The sequence below is a fragment of the Eschrichtius robustus genome, chromosome 4 (assembly GCF_028021215.1).
Source record: "Eschrichtius robustus isolate mEscRob2 chromosome 4, mEscRob2.pri, whole genome shotgun sequence".
Taxonomy (NCBI): domain Eukaryota; kingdom Metazoa; phylum Chordata; class Mammalia; order Artiodactyla; family Eschrichtiidae; genus Eschrichtius; species Eschrichtius robustus.
In genome coordinates, this window is record NC_090827.1 from 130,201,766 (window position 1) to 130,220,388 (window position 18,623).

At 41.8% G+C, this 18,623-nt stretch overlaps 1 protein-coding gene across 2 annotated transcripts in view; it reads right to left on the minus strand.

The window, feature by feature from the left end:
- Window positions 1-18,281, minus strand: part of SEC24D (SEC24 homolog D, COPII coat complex component) — a 111,437-nt gene extending 93,156 nt beyond the window's left edge. Inside the window, exons 1-6 of one of the 2 annotated variants that reach the window (XM_068543359.1) lie at window positions 18,097-18,281; window positions 15,733-15,891; window positions 7,545-7,674; window positions 2,850-2,998; window positions 990-1,268; window positions 580-707 (exon numbers count right to left, since the gene is read on the minus strand). In XM_068543359.1, coding sequence (XP_068399460.1) covers window positions 580-707; window positions 990-1,268; window positions 2,850-2,998; window positions 7,545-7,674; window positions 15,733-15,850 — 804 coding nt within the window. In that variant the 5' untranslated portion in view covers window positions 15,851-15,891; window positions 18,097-18,281. Of the gene's footprint in view, window positions 1-579; window positions 711-989; window positions 1,269-2,849; window positions 2,999-7,544; window positions 7,675-15,732; window positions 15,892-18,096 lie in introns of both variants that reach the window. The other variant, XM_068543358.1, reaches the window with a different exon arrangement.
- Between the last annotated feature and the right edge of the window lie 342 nt (window positions 18,282-18,623).

Sequence of the window (18,623 nt, forward strand, 5' to 3'; positions counted from 1 at the left end):
AGTGATAAATAAATCTTTGTGGATGTAAGCCAAGTTGGGGAGTGTTTGTTATGCATATTAACCTAATGAAAGCCGACTGATACAGTTACTAAAAAGTAATTCTCCAAAGAAAATCACTTGGGTGGAGGAGAATTAAGTTACAGCTCTAATTTTATTTAAAACAGTTTTTTAAAATATGCCAAATACTTTGTACTCCTATGAGTATCCTGAAAAGTGTCCTTTAGTTTCTTAAAATAGCATTTTTATATAGAATATACTCTTACTACTAATTACTCATTAAATATCAATACATACTGCCAATATATGTGAATATAAACATCAATAGATACTGCCAAGTTTACGTGATACCAAAAAAAATCTGCACAGGCTGTTTCTCTCATGGAGACCTCTGGTATGCCATAACCCACCCTCACCACCCCCATACATACACAGAAGGAAGCAAGCCTCATCCATGTGATGGGTATTGTGCTTTGACAATAAAGGATAGGATAAATGCTAACAAACTGCAGAGTTTCTGAGAACAATGAATGAAGAATGGTTCTTTGTTAGGTAGACTGTGAGAGTGAGAAGAGCACTTACTGGGCTGGGGATAGAGTCGGGATCCAGCTTCTTCTGGGGCTGCGGTGGACCCGCCATCTGTGCAGGACCTCCGGGGAAGCCTCCTGGGTAGGAGACCTGTGCACCTGCCATCTGGGGGCCATAGTTGGCTGCTTGGAAAAAATTTTAAGAAGAAATGATTATAATCCCCAAACCCAGACGTAGGGCTCACTGACAATATTATACTGTTCAGTCAAGCACCTTGAATTTTTCATATTAAATAAGGCAGGGAGTTAAACGTGAATATTTACAGTTCCCCTTTACTTTGCACTTGCCACACCAATCAAAAACAGTAAGTGATAGATGCCTAGTAACATAGGAACAAATCTGATTCCCAATTAAGGGTACCCCCAGGGGACCCAAGGCCTTCCTCTGAGCCCTGCCCACCTTACCCTGCTGCAGAGGATATCCAGGGCCCAGGGTCTGTCCTGGAGGAGGCGGGGGCTGGTACTGGGCGTTCGGAGGAGCAGGCCCGGGGAGCCCGTCCTGTCTGTGCGTTGATGGAGGCAAGGGTGAGGCACCGGGGCCGTTTAGTGCAGTGGGTGGTGGTGGGAGAACCTGAGATCCAGGCTGCAAGATGGATGGCTGCGAAGACCGTGGAGGACCCTGGAATGCTGCTGCTGCTGCTGGAGGGCCAGGGGGCCCCTGGCTGGGGGGAGCCATGCCCGAACCTAGGCCAGAAAAAGACCAGCCCACCTAAATGCCACACTTCTCAACACTTTAACTTCTACCACGTATACAACAGGGACACTTCTTTTTCAGAATAAAGCAAGAAGGCACCCGTACAAGTCACATTTTTTCCCCCACAAGATGAAATCATCATTCAGAAAGTGACACAAATGCTATTTGGAGTATTGTATACAAGTGGAGCAACATTTATAATGATAGAAAATTAGTAGGATAAATTTTAACTCAGTTGCATTCACTTTTCATGACACATGGCATTAATTAAGGAATTTTATCTGGTACAGAATATAGGAAAATCATACAGAATAAAAAACTTTTTTTGCGTGACAAGCATTATTCACTCAAGTCAATAAATTATTTGCATCCTGTGCTTGACTTGATCGAATGGATTTTGGAAGTAGGTAGAAATAACCAAGGAGAAGGGATGGGCCACTAAAATTCTATCCAATCATACTGGAAATCGTAAAACCAGATTATTTTTTTCCTTTCTTTGATTATGTGAAACTGCACTGCTGCTGCTTTGGAGACTTAGCCATTTTGAAACCAGTAAAAAGAAATACTCTGAGGGGGTTTTTGACTGATACTTTTAAGAAACTAACTTTAAGTAATGAAAACATTTGTCATCAAGATAAATGGCTGACTATGCTGTTGTTCCAGTGAAAATTTCCATGGCTCTTATACAGCATTGCTATTGATGTTAATCTCAGTACTATAACTGTTTTCTCTCCTATTGTTCTCTTTTCTGTCCCACAGCATCTGAGCTTCCATTCTTCCCAAGATCTAAATGCAGAATTAAAATGCACTGTGGGGTTTCCCTGGTGGCACAGTGGTTAAGAATCCGCCTGCCAATGCAGGGGACATGGGTTCGAGCCCTGGTCCGGGAAGATCCCACGTGCCATGGAGCAACTAAGCCCGTGTGCCACAACTACTGAGCCTGCGCTCTAGAGCCCGCGAGTCACAGCTACTGAGCCCACGTGCTGCAACTACTGAAGCCCGTGCACCTACAGCCCGTGCTCTGCAACAAGAAAAGCCACTGCAACGAGAAGCCCATGCACTGCAATGAAGAGTAGCCCCCGCTCGCCACAACCAGAGAAAGCCCACGCGCAGCAACAAAGACCCAACGCAGCCAAAATAAATAAATAAATAAATAAATTTATATGAAAAACAACAACAACAACAAAAAGCACTGTGAAACAAAGAGTACTATATTTTTGATTTGGGGGCCTCATAATAAACACAGGGTTAAACTACCCTCACATTTCTTAAAATAATTTCACTGGTCTAATGTTTATTTGCGAAGTCAGCATTTTTTGTTCTTTATTGATCTGGTGTTGAACATAAGGTATTCTGAGGGTCCTTCAATTATCTTGAAATAAATGGCAGCATGATTTGGAAAAAAGTAATTATTGCCATACATAATACAGATGACTTACATGAAAATGTCCAAATACTACTTCAATACGGTATGCCAGAGGCATGTCTATTTTGAATTTGAAGAAAACCTTTCTTAGTAAAAACACTCATGAGACAAGACAGTCAGTGAGCATGAATAATGAAATTGTTACCATAGCTGTTGACGTGCATAGCACTGAGCTGAGTGCCCAGCTGGGTGACGGATGAAGTGGACACCGGACTTGGGTAAGACGATTGTGTAGAGGGTGAGTATGGTGCATAGGAGGGGGCCGCACTGTTGACAGGTGGAGGGCCAGGAAATCTGAGAGAGAAAAGGGGTGATAATGTCATACAGTCTCATATGCAAATGACATACAACAAATGTCAGTAACTTGTAAAATTGAATCAGCCCATCTAGTGGCACTAGGAAAATGACTGATATTATACGCTAAATCTTTATTTATTTATTTTTTAGCTCTTTATTTTATATTGGAGTATAGCCGATTAACAACGTTGCGATAGTTTCAGGTGCACAGCAAAGGGACGCAGCCATACATATAGATGTATCCATTCTCCCCCAAACTCACCTCCCATCCAGGCTGCCACATAACACTGAGCAGAGGTCTCTGTGCTAAACAGTAGGTCCTTGCTGGTTACCCATTTTAAATATAGCAGTTACACACTAAATCTTTAATTAACCTCAATGTGAGCTCAAAACGAATCATGTACCATCATCCCATATCTATGCTCACATGCTACACATATCAAGACACCTAGCCAAAAAAAAAAAAATTCTAACATAAACAAAGAACAAGTTTTGGAAATCAATTTGGGAAGCTGAGTCCATCACAGCCTAATCTATGCTAGGGCTAATGGTCAATAGACCGGAAGTCAAGAAAACTAAAATGCTTTGTGACTGTATCTTTATGATCACTTAGAAATGATTTTGAGAATTGTCTTAAAGATATGTTTTGTAAATCCACTGCTTCATAAAAAGAAATCATTTCCTTTTCTCAAGAAATGATGCTTTCTGTCTTTTTCTTAAAACTCATGCATGGGGTTTCATAGATATATGAAACAATTGCACACAGGCAGAATGTACATTCTCTACAAGAATGTATTAGTGGCTGTAGTGTGCAGTATGGTTACAGGGCTTGGGCTAACCAGCAGTTAATGGGAGGAGGGGGTAGGTAGTGTTATTTAATCATTTGAGAAAAAAATTCCCCAAAACATGTTCAGAGATGTTTCACAGATGTTAACAATATTTTTAAAATATAACATTCTGTGAATCATTTTTTATAGAGATAGTACAGGTAGGATGAAATATGTTTCAAATGGAAGTTATGACAAGCACCCTCAAGTATTTTTTTTAACTTAACAAAAGGTTAAAGATTTAAAATACAGAATGAAAGAATGTACACCATTAGCTATTACTTTTTGACTCGAAAAAAACCGATTCATCACTCATTGCATAATACATATCCTAGGAGTTAGGCGTCAGAAATTCACAAATTTTTTTTTCTGATCAACTAAGTCTTAAACAGATCTGGATTTTAAAGCAATATTATCAACTTAAAAGTAAAAATAAAATAGTATTAAAGGGTAACTTTTATTAAATAATTTTTTAATAAAAAGTATTTTAAAAAACTGACATACATATGAAAAAAGAGATCAACAAAACATATTAAACATACAGAGTGGTTTAATATTTTTCAATTTCATTACTTTACTAAATTAGTTTATCCAAGACCACACAGCATGTGGGTGTCAGAGCTTAGGGGAGAATCCAGGCCCCTGACCCTACCCTGGAGAGCTGGTGTGTGAGCATGGACAAGCCACTTAATTCCCCGTAGCTTTCAGCTTTCAATCCATAAAAATGGAACAATCCCTTTCCCTGCTGTAAATATAATGTGGTTAGAATTAAAAATCATATAGATTTAAATATTTCTCATTGATTACTTCATTTAACGTATTTCTGGGCTGAGAAACATTCAATTACATATTTTAATTAACTGTTTCACTGACTGTCAGAAGAGGGCAGATTCACCATCAAAAAGAACCAAAAAGAACCATAAAGGATCATAACCAGAGGATTAATAAAACATGAAAAGTTAGCCTCAGTTTAACCCTAAACCTCTGGAGAGTTGACTCCGTTGTCTGTGGCCTGCTCAACCTCAAATACTTTTCATTTTCAAGTTTACAACAAATTGCTTAAGAAGTGAGCTGTATGCTGAAGTTTGTTAGAATCTGGAGATAAGGTACCAAATTTTTCAAGATTTGACTGACACAAAATCTAGATTTTTAAATACTCAGCCCATAGACTAGAGAAAAACAAAAGCTCTGCCCAATCATGTCATTGCTTTACACATACACACACAAATGGAAGAGAAAACAAGTATGTATTTCTCTTATTTTTCTTGTTTTCTCCTTTTCCATTGCAACCAATTTCTTATTAGATTCTCCCTAATAATAGCTTCGATTTGGGAAGACGAGTCTCCTTCCAACCTTCCTTCCCACCCGATTTGCCATTTCTTGGTCAAAATAGAACACTTACAATTGACTTTTCCCCCTATAATTAAAAAATGGAACTTTAGGTTATAGAATTTATTTAGGAGATTAATCCCACCCAGCAGTAACACTTTGTAGATAACTTTAGTACCACTTACAAGTTTAAGACATTTATTCTGCCTTAGCCAACATCAAAAGACAAGTGATTAGGTATGATTTTTAAGTTTTAGGAAACATTACCTTTGAAGTAGCAACATTTAAAAATAAAACTTATAATTTTTACATTTAAATCAACATAATGACTCTGAATTAATCACGTTTTTATTTGACAGTTTAGACATGGTAAAAATGAAAAGATTTCTATGATGGGTCCATGATGGGTCCTCTAAGTACAAATGACTCCCTGAAGTACTACAACCATAGCCAGGTCATATGGGATCTATGCTCTCTGACAACCCCTGTTATCAGACGGGTGTGACTCACCTGCACAGTCACTGAGCCCTTTGCGCTTGCACTGAACTGTATACACAGAAATACGTCCCATGAGGCTAGGTAGCCTCACTATGGAGGCTTAGCCTGAATACTAGACTTTTCCATCTTTAAATCCCATTTCCAGCTTGTAATTCAAGTTCAAGTTGAGGCAAGTGAACAGTGGAGGAGGAAGAGATGGGGCAAAATCTGTCAGTGCTTCCCTGGGAATCACAATAAAGGCAGATCCCTAAACCGAGCTGTGGTGGGTAGCAACACTGAGCTAGTAGGAAGGGCAAGCAAGAGACCGCAGACTTTCCATATCCAGTGGAAATGGTGCTGATAACCGCTAACACGCATTGTCTTTCATGGGCGCTGTGCACTGTGCAAGGTTTTCTGCATGGATTAGTGATCAAAATCCTCACCACCACACCATTATTGTTACAACTGTGATGAGGAAACCAAGGCACATAGAGGCAGCGTAACTCATCCAGCCAGAACTCCCTGAGCCAAGGGTATCAAACGTGCCCGAGCCTAGAGCCTCTATTCGTCACTGTGCCAGACGCTGTGCTGAGCTCACAATCACACAGCTTAGATCGGTCTGATGGCAACATCTGTGATTTACCTACTCCTAAGCAACCTAATTCAAGTGAAACAAGTAGAAATAACCAAAAAGATCAATCCAATCTAGGCTAATACCAGTGACTCAAATCTTTTCTTAACTTCAAAGTGGCTGTTCAATTTTTGCATTTCTTTAAAAAAAAAAAAAAATCTGACCTGCTTGGCAGTTCACAACAATGTACTTCTCCAGATCTTCTCCTCTATACTCTGCACTGAGAATTCTACTTCCTCATTTTACAAGTGAGGAAAATGCGGTCTAGAGGCCCAGGAACGTCACCAGCGTCACAAGGCTAGTGAATTGCTTGAACCAGAGGCAGCGTCTTGGTTCAGGCTTTCTGCCCTCCCCTCGTGCCCCACCACCATGCTATTGAGGCTAGGGGCAGGAGGGGCAGGTCCTGAGTCAGGCCCTTTGACTTCGTGCTCCTTGTTCAAACCACAATCCCATGTAAACCCAATTACCCAGACTCACTCATCCAGTGATTCCTACATCAACCTTCACTCTGCATCTCAGAGCTACCACGTCAATGGCAAATGTTATCACAACAGACAAGAGCCAGGGAATGTCAACCTCACAGATGCCCTGTCAGTGAATGAACTTGATGATTTAAAACATTCCAGAGGGAGTTTTCCCACTGGCAGGGACTACAGGCTCCTTCAAAGGGTAACGAAATGGCCTCACCATCAGCAAGGTCCAGAGTCCTCCAGAGGGGTTACTCCTCCATCAACCCCAACCTTGCAGCCTGACAACCTGAGAAAGGAACCTGGGAAATGAAGCCTCTGGGTGATCCTTGGAGAAACTGCAACGTAAACACTGTGTACAGCTTGGCACTGGGATTCTCACCAGCAACACCTCACAGGACAAGCAGCAATGGGATTCCAGCAGGGAAGGTGTGATGCGGGCACAGTCCTGAGGGGTTGCATGGCCCCAGCATCTCCCACATCTCATACCTCGGCTTCTCCAGGTCTGCCTCCAACTTCTCCCTTCCTTAATTTATAAACACAGATGATTCATTCCCCATGCTGTCACTATCACCCTGCCTTTCAAGAGTCCCTCACTGGCATCCGTGCGCCTTCCACATCAAATCCACAGGCTTTACCACTGGCCTAACTTCTCTAAATGCTTTGTTTCCTGGCAGTTTTCCAGTAGATCCTTTCGAGGATGTGGGCAGTATCAGGAGGTCAAAGTTTCAATCAACCAACATGCAAGAGTAGAAGGGACTTGTAAGATAATTTTAGTAGATTATACAAATGAGGGCTGGAATCTCACTCACCTTTGAAGAGGAGGACCTTGGGCATGAGCTCCATTCTGGCCAAACTGATGGGGTCCAGGAGGCAGATGGCCCTGAGGCAACATCCCCCCGGGGGCAGCAGCCCCCAAAGGCCCTGCTGGCTTCATCATACCTGCAAGGGAAGGACATGAGTTTAGAAGAGTATGAAAGTGCAAAGAGAGAGGACACAAAGATATTAGGTTAAAAATGCAAAATAGGAGGGGGAGAAGGAAAAACAGGTTAGAACAAGTTCTCCTTCACACTTGCTTTAACCATCACAGACTTACCAATGCCAGGCTGTGGCATCATTATTTGACCATCACAATGATAGGAGAGCAGAAATCCTTTTAACACTAAACAGAAGCTAAAATAGAAGAAATAAATCTTTGCATTTGGTAGAGAGGCACCTTGATGGAACACACTATCGCACAAAGAATGCTAGAATAAACAGTGAAAAATGTCCACTGGATATCAGAATACAAATCTGGAAAAAAAAAAAACAATATGAGGCATCACAAAACATCCTAACTCTAATTATGGGGGGAAAAAGACCTCTGAAAACACCTTTATTTGAGTTACAGCATGAGGAACGTGAATGGAGAATAGCATCTGTTTCTCCAACGAATCCAGAGCACAGCCTTCAGAGTTAATAATTTTTCCAGGATTCTAAAGAGTTGAGGGACTTCTCAAGTCATCAGGTCACTCATACAAAATACAGAATCACACGTGATGAAGAGATGCCCCTGGCGGTGCCGGCGTTTTAATTTATAAGCAGCTCTTCTCCAATAGAGATCTTTAAAGGTTTCTCTTTAAAACCATTCTCAGACATTTTTCTCTCCTTCTTCTAGAGAAATCATGGTACAGGAGAAAAATCACTGAGCTTGGGTTAGAGCAGTTCGACGCCCCATCCGGCCACTTACTAGCAGATGGATGGCTCTGGGCAAGAAGTTTATCTTTGTGGACCTCAGTTTTCCCTCACTGCAAAAGGAAAGGCTTAGACTAGATTACTTGCGACACCTCTTTCAGTCTTTTAAAAGGAAAAAAAAAAGGAGAAAATGTATATTTCTTCTATTTGCTCTCTCTACTTCCATCCTGCTTGTTTTTGCTCCAGGCCATTCAATTTACCTTTTTTTTTTTCTTTTTAATTTTTATTGGAGTAGAGTTGGTTTACAATGTTGTGTTAGTTTCTGCTGTACAGCAGAGTGAATATGTTACACGTATACATATATCCACTCTTTTTTAGATTCTTTTCCCATATAGGCCATTATAGAGTATTGAGTAGAGCTCCCTGTGCTATACAGTAGGTCCTTATTAGTTATCTATTTTATATGTAGTAGCATGTATATGTCAATCCCAATCTCCCAATTTATCCCTCCCTCCCTCACCCCCTGGTAACCATAAGTTTGTTTTCTACCATTCAATTTACTTTTGACCCCATTTTCCTCTCTGGCACCATCACCAATGACCTCCTGGCTGGCTTCTGTGCACTCCTCCATTTGACCTCATGATGGTATTTCATACTCAACATCTCCTTTCTTCTTTTATCTTCTTCTAGAAAGTTTATTCGCTCAGATAGTAAGGGAAGTGACTGGGTGACCTTGCAGTAGCCCAGAAAGAACTTCTTACATTGTCACACTGGGTTTGCCAAAAAGTTCGTTCGGTTAATGAATAGGCTAATGAATACATTGTTCAATAAAGTTCTTGGTGAAACGAAAAATGTGTCTTCTGTTAAAAACCGAACGAACTTTTTGGCCAACACTTTGGAGCGCATGCTCTCAGATGTTTGGGTAATGCAGAATGAAATATAACCAGTGAGGTGGCAGTATTCATGAATAATATTATTGAAACTTTTACAAAGGTTTCTTTTCTTAAAACAGGATTCCTCAAACTTAAGAAAAATTTTATAGTAACTTTACAGTCACAGTATATTTAGCCATTTTCCATACACCAAGAACAAAAACAACTAATATTATTCTTATTTTTACATAGAGTTTAAACCCCAAATCCAGCAAAGTTAGAAAAACATGAGACTTGCAGTCACACAGACTGGAGTTTGTATTCCTCCCCTACCGTTAAACACCTGTGACCCTGACAAGATACGTTGTTCTTTCGAAACCTAAGCTTTTAACACTGTACCATGGCAATAATGTCCCCTGTCTCTGTGGATTGTTCTGAGAATTAAATGAGGCAATGGGTATAAAAGCATCCAGAACAATGCCCAATAAATAAAGGTAATCTCTCAAGAAATCTTAGTTTCTCTCCCTGGCCATATCCCTTGCTCTCTTTTTTTCAAGGATTTATATTCTAACAAGACATATATACCATAATTATATGCACACTTGTATTTTCATTTTTAAAACATTATTTTGGACAAAAGTAGAAAATCTACAATATTAGCACTAAAGCAGTAAATAATCACATGCACTACAAGAAACTAAAGATAGTCTCATTTCTTAAATAAGTAGGTAAACAGCAATTTCATCAACAACCCTCATATATACGTCTAGAAAATCAAAAAAACTGTTCTTGGAGTTACTCATGTCATGTGTACATGAGATGCACATATTGTTTCTAAAAACAAAACCGAAACAAAACAAAACAAAAAACAGTTCTTACTCAAGCAGCAATGTCATACACCAACCTTACTAAAATGTTCTTTCTCTTTTATTTTTTTAACTTTTTATTTTATATTGGAGTACAGTTGATTAACAATGTTGTGTTAGCTTCACAACATAAGGAAGTTTATAAGACTCCCTTATAAACTGGGCTGCCATGCACTCTAAATTCAGGTGTACAGCAAAGTGATTCAATTTTATGTATACATGAATCTATTCTTTTTCAAATTCTTTTCCCATTTAGGTTGTTATGTAATATTGAGCAGAGTTCCCTGTGCTATACAGTAGGTCTTTGTTGGTTATCTATTTTAAATATAGTAGTGTGTACATGTCAATCCCTTTTATTTTTGGAAATTAACTCTATGGCAATGATTCAAACTCACTCTTGTTCAACATACATTCAATGTGCCTCTGAGACACTAAGAGCTCTTAGGGAAGAGATAACCATGTAAACAATTACAGTGCCCTGTGACGAGTGTTGTAATATGCAGAGGGACTACCTAACTCTTCCTAGGGGAATCAAGAAAAGTTCAAAGAGGAAGGACTACTTGAGCTGAGTCTTGAAGGACAGGCAGGAGTTGTCTTAGTACAGAGACAGGATAGGGGATTCCAGGCAGAAGACAAAGCTCAAGTGAAGACCTGAGAGAGCATGGTGCGATCAGGGACTGGCAAAAGGTGCGGTGTGAACAGATGGTGGGGAAAGCGGCCGGAGCAGAGGTTGTCCAGGTTGGTTGGGGTCAGACTGCAAAGTCCTGGGTGCCATTTGGACTCTATACTCAGGGCAAAGGGAAGTCAGTATCACTGTTATCTGCAAAGTCATAGTCTTTGCCTGGCCACATCACTGGCATTTTCATAAGTGATCAGAGATAAAGAGAAATCAGGTTCTTTATAGAGCAGTATGAGAATTTTAATAGGAAAGCAAACCATACCAAGAGAAAGATCTAACTATGCTTATGCTCAAAGAAAAATATCTAAAATCATAAACTGGCCTTTAATACAGTGACAGATTTTATAGACTAGCTTACTCAATACCAATTCCAATTCCTTTCTGGCTTGCCTTTCTGTATGGTCCTGAGCTGGAAAGATGGACTCTCCATTTCCTAGACTCCCTTATAAACTGGGCTGCCCATGTGCTCTAAATTCAGCAAAGCCACACACCTTTGGGAGACCCTGGCCAGGGGGCAGAGATGGTGGCTCCAGGTTAGACAGGCAGCGGCTGCTGACGGAACAGCCCCATGTAGGGTGTGCACTCTATGGACCGCAGAGTCCCAAGCCTGATTCTCTGACTCTCTAATATTCTCTGAGCTTCCTGATACCCTTTTACAAATCTCTTTCTGCTAGACTGGCTTCTGTTATTGGCAAAAGAACCCCGACCAAAACAACATCACAGAAAAGCGTATCTTGGATTTGGCCCTGGATCTGACAGACTAAAACCAAAATTAAAAACCATTTGATAAAAAAAAAAAAAAAAAAGTTTATCTAAGATAAACAAAGATAAACTCCCTATTATGTGGGCAGAACTGTAATGACTATTGTTCCTGAGGCACTGTGCCTGGTGCTGTACCTACATAAGCTCACTATTTAGCAGAAGCCTCACCACCCCCAGAGCCGCCAGCCCCAGTTCCAGGACATCAGCAGTTCTTGCCCCTCAGCCTCCAACCAGCGGTCCTCAGCCAAGGGCAACGTTGCTCCTGAAGGGACAACAGGCAGCGTCTAGGACTTCTGGTTGGCAGGGCTTGGGGCCGGGGGGTGGGGGAGGAGAGGGAGCATTGGTATCTACTAATAATGGGCAGAAGCCACAGACGCTGCTAAGGGCCCTACAATGCACAGCACAGCCTCCCACAACAAAGAACTAGCTGGCCCCAAATGTCAACAGCGCCGAGGACAAGAAACCTTGCTCCAGAAAGCAGTGTGCCCACTCCGATTCCTTCTCCACACTCTTCCTAATGTGGAGTGTAACTGAAAAATATACACGGGATCGTGACCCTTCCCAGCTTACAATGCTTCAGCGGCACCCCACGGCCCTTAGAATAAAGCCTAAATAAAGTCTTAGTGGCCCCACTTTCCACTTCAGGCACCTCTCACTGCTCACACTCTATCCCTCAGCCATGGTAAACCTCTTGCAGGTCCTCAGGAGTGGCACCTCCCCAACCCCAGCAAGCTGCCTCCCTACCTGGCCAACTCTCAGTCATCTTTCAGGTCTTTCCTTCCAGGAAGATTCCCTTCACCTGTAAGCCTTGGTTAGGTGCACCCACTGTGTGCTTCCAGCCCACCTCTACCTCCTTAAGATGGTGTTTCCCCCATACTGTCATTGTCAAATTTCCTTAATGCATGTCCTGCCAGACAAGTAAGTACTATAAGGACAGAGATTAGGTCCATTTTATTCACTGTTGTATCTCCACAAGTATTTTGCTCACTCAATAAATCTGTTATATTTGTTATTATATAGCACTAGCATTACACAATAGGCACAAATGGCAATATGGTATGTAAGAAATTCAAACCAAGACTTAGCACTGGCCAATCTACAGTAAAATAGATATTTCAAGGAACCACAGCTAAGTTGCCTGTGTCTGTCACAAAAAAAAAAAAACAAAAGGATCACCAAAAGGCTACAAAAGAAGGCACGTGTTGACCAAAGACTAAGAGATCTAAGGTCATTCAGCACAGAGAAATAGAGGCTAGGGTAATTTAGTGACCGCCTTAAATCATTAAACAAAGACACCATAACTTACAGAAAGGTACGTATACAGAGTCTGATAGCCTGGTATCCATCTGAGAATTGAATAAGGAGAAAGAGGTTTAAATTAAAGCATGAAGGATTTAATCCAACAAAGACAGTTTTTTTTAATTATTGGTAAACACCTGAGTGTTTTGCTGATGAATGCAGCAGCTGGTCATTCACTCATTCATTGAACATACATTGAATGAAGACCTTCTCTGCTCAGGCACATCTATTATACACAGTGTGGTAAATTGTAGTGAGGCTGCACAGGTGTTAGAGAACACAGGAGAAGAGGATTTACAAATAAGCTTGAGGACGAATAGTGGTCAGAAATGCCTGCAAGCACCACACGTGAACTGAGTCTGAAGGGGGAGTGTGAGGTAGGCCCTGCTGGGAGGAAGAACACAGAGGCACGGATTGGCTTTCTGGTGGTCCTGGAAAGGTCTGAAGCAAAAGAAAGTCAGAATTCGATTTGCAGGCTATAAGAGTCCCTCCAGCACAGGGCTGAATGTCTGGAGAAAGGCAGTACTGGAGAGAGGGATAATGGTTAAGAGACCATGTTAGTAATCCAGGCGAGAGGTGGATGGCTGGAACAAGAATAGTGACAACAGGATAGAAAGGAGGAATTAGGTAGAAAAGGCATTTACGATTACCCCAGAAGAATTTGGATTAGAGAAGGTAAAAGGAAGAGATTTTTTTTAAACAGTGAAATTTTCTAATTTGGGTAGCTGAATGAATGATAGCTGCCGGGTGAGATACAGAATATCAGAAAAAAATAGGTTTTATAAAAAAAAATACTGAATTATTTTGGACATGATGAGTTTGATATACCTATGTAAACAGGTGGGCAATTGAAAATACAGATTTGGAGTTTAGGAGACATATGAACTGGAGAAACAGATCTGAGAGACTAGTACTTTATATGGAACGATACAGTTAAGGGAAAAAAATCTATAGAGTGAGAGGAAAAGAGGGGTGGAGATAGAAGAAAGAAGGAGAAACAGCACTGCTTAGGGTCATGTAGAGGAGTGGGAACTCCTTAGAAGATGTCCAGAAACCCACCAAGAAAAATAACAAAAGGATAGTGTCACTGAAACCAAAGGAGAAAAGAGTTTTGTACAAACAAGAGCAGTAAACGGTGTCAAATTCAAAAGAGGACAGGAGAGCGTCTACTGCATTTGGTAATAGGAGGCCACCAATGACCCCGGTGGGAGAAGAGGAAGGGTGGATGGGGCCCAAGCTACGGAGTGGAGACCACACTGAGCCATGGAGGGGCTGCAAGGCAAGGATGGAGAGTGAGTGAGTGAAGTGAGTACTTGTTTAAGAAGATGGCTGTGAAGACAGGTAGGAAAAGTGAAAAATACTGAATGTTATACTTAGGTGTGTATTGGAATTTGTTGTTTGTTTTCTTGAGGGACCGGGGCATGAATCTTGGCTACACCACCAGCTCTGTGACCTTGGATAAATCACTGTATACCAGACATTCAGTTTTCTTAGCTGCAAAATAGGGCTAATAATGTCCTGAGTAGCACTGCATGAAGATTAAAGAAGATAATACACGTAAATCTTTTAGGACCAGTTTTTTGATACATGGAAAGCATGCAAAAAAGAGAAACTTATAATTATCATTATATATAAATGCTGAGCGGGAATGAACCACCGGACAGAAAGAAACCAGAGAAAGATGGGTTAAATGGTTCCTACAGGATCCAGACCTAGAAATGTTATGGGGAGGACTGGTCCTGGACAAGAGGAGGATGCCTCATCTGGAGGTTTTTAAAAATTATGGGCAGACTAAGTCATCAGAGTGACTTCCCACAGGAAATTCACAGTCTCACAGCATCTTCTACAGCAAACTGTGCGTGGCTGCTACCACCAAGCCTCCCTAGAGGCTTTCCTCACCCCTGGCTGCCTCTGCACTCCATACATGCTACTCAACACAGCCGGGATCCTACATACCTGAGTCAGTCCTAGTGAACCCCAAGAGGCACTCATTGAGTTATACACAGCCCATTTCCACCAAGGATTTGAACTGAATTCCTCAGAAGTCCCAAGAACTGTCTTACACAAATATTTTTAGGGAATCTGGGATCATCAGAACTGAAACAAGCTGTTATTAGCCTCACTGCTGACGCTGAAACTTGGTCCCTCAGAGCAGCCCCTTGATAATAGGAGGTGACTTCATCGTGTCACCTGCCATCAGAGCAATAGCAATCCCACTCCATTATTGCTTTTTCTCCCACCTCTGCTCCAAAGCCAAGATTCCCTGCTGGGTACCATATTTTAAGGCAACCAATATTATTCAATAATGATTTCAAAGCAAGGCCATGTTTTTCTTGTTATTATCATCACTGAGTAATCTTTTGCATACAAATCTAATGATATTTTTCCAATATCAACATATGTATATATTTAATATACATATATTTAGTATATAGTGTGTGTATATATATATATGTATATACATTTATATATACATATATATATATATATATATATATATATATATATATATATATATATATATATACACACACACACACACAATTTGTGGGGGTTTTTAGTGTTTACTATAACCTCACACCACTGATTAATAGCAAGAGCAAGTCTAACAGTAAAAACAAAACACTCAGCAAGTGTCTTTGTTTTCATCTATATTTAAAAAACCAACTCGTTCTGGTCCATGCAATAACCAAACTAATGAGGTAGGCTTCTCCAAATAATCCTATAATCTCAAGCCATTGCATCATCTATAATGACCATTCAACTCTTTCAAAGCTCTTTCAGAACATCTTATGTCTCTGCAGCTGAGATTCAATAATCACATATGGGTCAAAATAATGCACTTTACCTGGTGGAGAACCTGTGTGAGATGGGTCCCCATAGTGCCCATAATGCGGTGGAGAAAGGCCTATTCCAGGCTGGGACTGAGAATAAGGAGGTGTAGCCACGTAGCCTTGTTGACTCATTATAAAAATATCATTCCAAGGAACAGTTCTATAAAAGAACCCTGCAACAGATAAAAGAAATTGTTAACAAGAGGGTTTGAGTCGCTTAATGTTATTAAAAATATAAACACTGTTAATAAATGTTTACGATGGTTCAAGGAAAGGTACAATTATCAGGTGCATGAGACAGCTAGCGTCATATCACACAATATATCATATCACTACCCCCTAAAAAGGCTCTAACCATAGCTCTGTGGAACTTAGCAACTCACTTCTATAGCCCTAGTTAAATTCTCAGGCATGAAATCCTGAATAACAGCTGCCAACCACTTTTTCATTGTAAGACTAAACTGTTTCACAGAGAGTCTCTCATAACCTATCTACTATTTTGGTGCCTTTGGTTTCCACAGCCCCGTTACAGCACAGAGCATGTCATTGGCAATAATCACCTTGTCATTCAACTGACTGACCAGCAGAACTGCCAGTAGTCTGCAATCAGATGTTTTGACTTGTGTCAGTTTAGTGCTATCCTAATTAGTCATTTTAATCAGGCAGTTAGGATAAACAGAAATCAAAAGTTCAACAAATACAGCAGAAGATAAGTTGATAATGGACTGACTTTATGAGTCATATATCGATGAAGCCAGGTGGCAGCCTACAACTATTTGAGAGTTGTCAGTGGTTTCTCAGTCAAAGATGACAGACTTTCTTTCTGATTTAAATATCATACCTCTAAGAACATATGCACATATATTTAAGAAACTAAGGAAAAAAGTCCAATTGCATATGTGTTTAGGCACACACACACACTCACTCACACACACACACAACTCACAAATACAACAGATCCATCTTGATTCTACTCAGAACCCAAACATCAATTTGTTTTAAATTTGTCATTTTCTCCAAGTTTCATAAATAAGAGACATTTCATAGAACTATTCTTAAAAAAGAATTTATAATAGAAAAAGCTCTGAATCCTGGCAAGAGAAGTGGGTTTACACTACAAAGCTGCCAATACTTAGCTGTGTGACATGGAATAAGCTGAAGAACCTCTCTGGGCATCAGTACCCTCTTACAAAATAAAGCTTCCAAAAGCCTTTCCAGATATAAAACAATGATTCTACGATTTCTCTCCAGTTTCTTCACCCAGCATAGGAATATTCTTCCTTTTGTTATTTTATGATGCTACCTTTTAAGCTAAAAGTTCAGTGCAACCTTCTAAGGTCCGAAATCTATATTCAGGAAACTGCATTCTTCATTTGGTTTCGTTTTCATATTAAACTCTAAGACTCCAAAATTAAAGCAACGAAGTAAAAATATTATAAGATCACTTTCTTCTCCTTGGAAAGGGAGATCTAAAGAAAGGAGAGAGAGGCCTGCTGGTCCACTGTGTTACTGACAATGTATTTTCCCTCCTCCCACTTAGCGGAGAGAGACGTGGCAGCCTGAGCTTTGGTCAAGCTCATCCAACCAAGCGCATTTAGGAAGTCAGCAGGAACACACCTACGTAGCAGCCTGTTGCTGAGTGACAGAAAGGAAAGGCAGGGATGTTCACTCCAAAGGGCAGGAAGCAGTCGGGTCCCTCTTAACTGGTCCTGGCAGGAATTTGCTTCCCCACGCAATCCAGTTTGCCACGTCAAACTTCCTCACACGGAGCCCCAAGTTACAGAAACCTGACTCAGCTTCAAGAGGCAACATGGCAGAAAGCCACTTGGCACGAGCAGACCGAGGTTCAAAATCTGGGGAGCTTCAAGCCCAGGACAACCCCCAGTCCGCTGTCACTCGACCATTCCAGCCAAGATGCAATCTCACCCTGGGCCAAGTTCGGATTTGGACAAATCAATTTCACTATCAGGCTGTCCCGAAGCTTGAAGATACAGCTGCTAATATTACTATGAGAATTTCCAACATTCCCTTCCTCCAAAGAAGGGGAAATTAAGTTGATACGGAGATAAGAAAACCGCTGGCAGCGACACTGGAACACCGTGGCTACTGAGGGCCGTAATCAGGGAGTTAGTTCCAGCATATCCCCAGACACAAAGATGGGGCGGGTAAAAAATGCCCACGCCCACCCACCCCACCCCCATTATTAAACTGCACGAAGGGGCTAAAGGAGGAAAGTAGGAGGTCTCCTCCGCTGCCCTGCCACAGGTGAGCATCCAGCCTCTGCCCACCCCCGACCCCAGTCCGGGCACCGCACCCCACTCCAGCTGTGCCTGGGGAGGAGTCCCGCCGGAGCGCAGCTAGGCTGGGCGAGGCATTACCTGGTCGGCTCCCGCACGACGCCGGGCTTCCGAGAGCCTGCGCTCTGCTCCCAGTGCCGGTTTTCCCCGGTGACCCAGCTCCCGCGGCGGCCGCTGCTCCCGCCGTGCCTCGCCTAGGGCCGGTGTCCCCACAGGCTGCTCTCGCTCGCGGAGTTGCAGCTGGGCTGGGAACTGCCACGTCAAACACTCTCCCGGCTGCGCGCCCCCGGCGCCCGGGCTCTGACCAGCGGCTGCGCTCCAGCCGGCGCACGCGCAAAAACGCCGGCAGGGCGGGGCCTGAGGCGGCGCCCGCCACCCAGCGCGGCACGCGTATTGGCCGCGCGTCCTCCCTTTTTTTTGTCCTTTCGCCCCTTCTTGTCCGTCTTGTTTGCCTGTTCCTTTCCCTCCAACAGGTCAAAGATTTTAATGCTGTTGCTGAATCAGAGCAACATTTTCACCGTGGAGCCCCGTAGGAAGGAGGGAGTTTGTATTGAGGGTTCATTCAATCTTTCATTCAACAGGTTGCAGATTCGGCTGTTCATTCATTA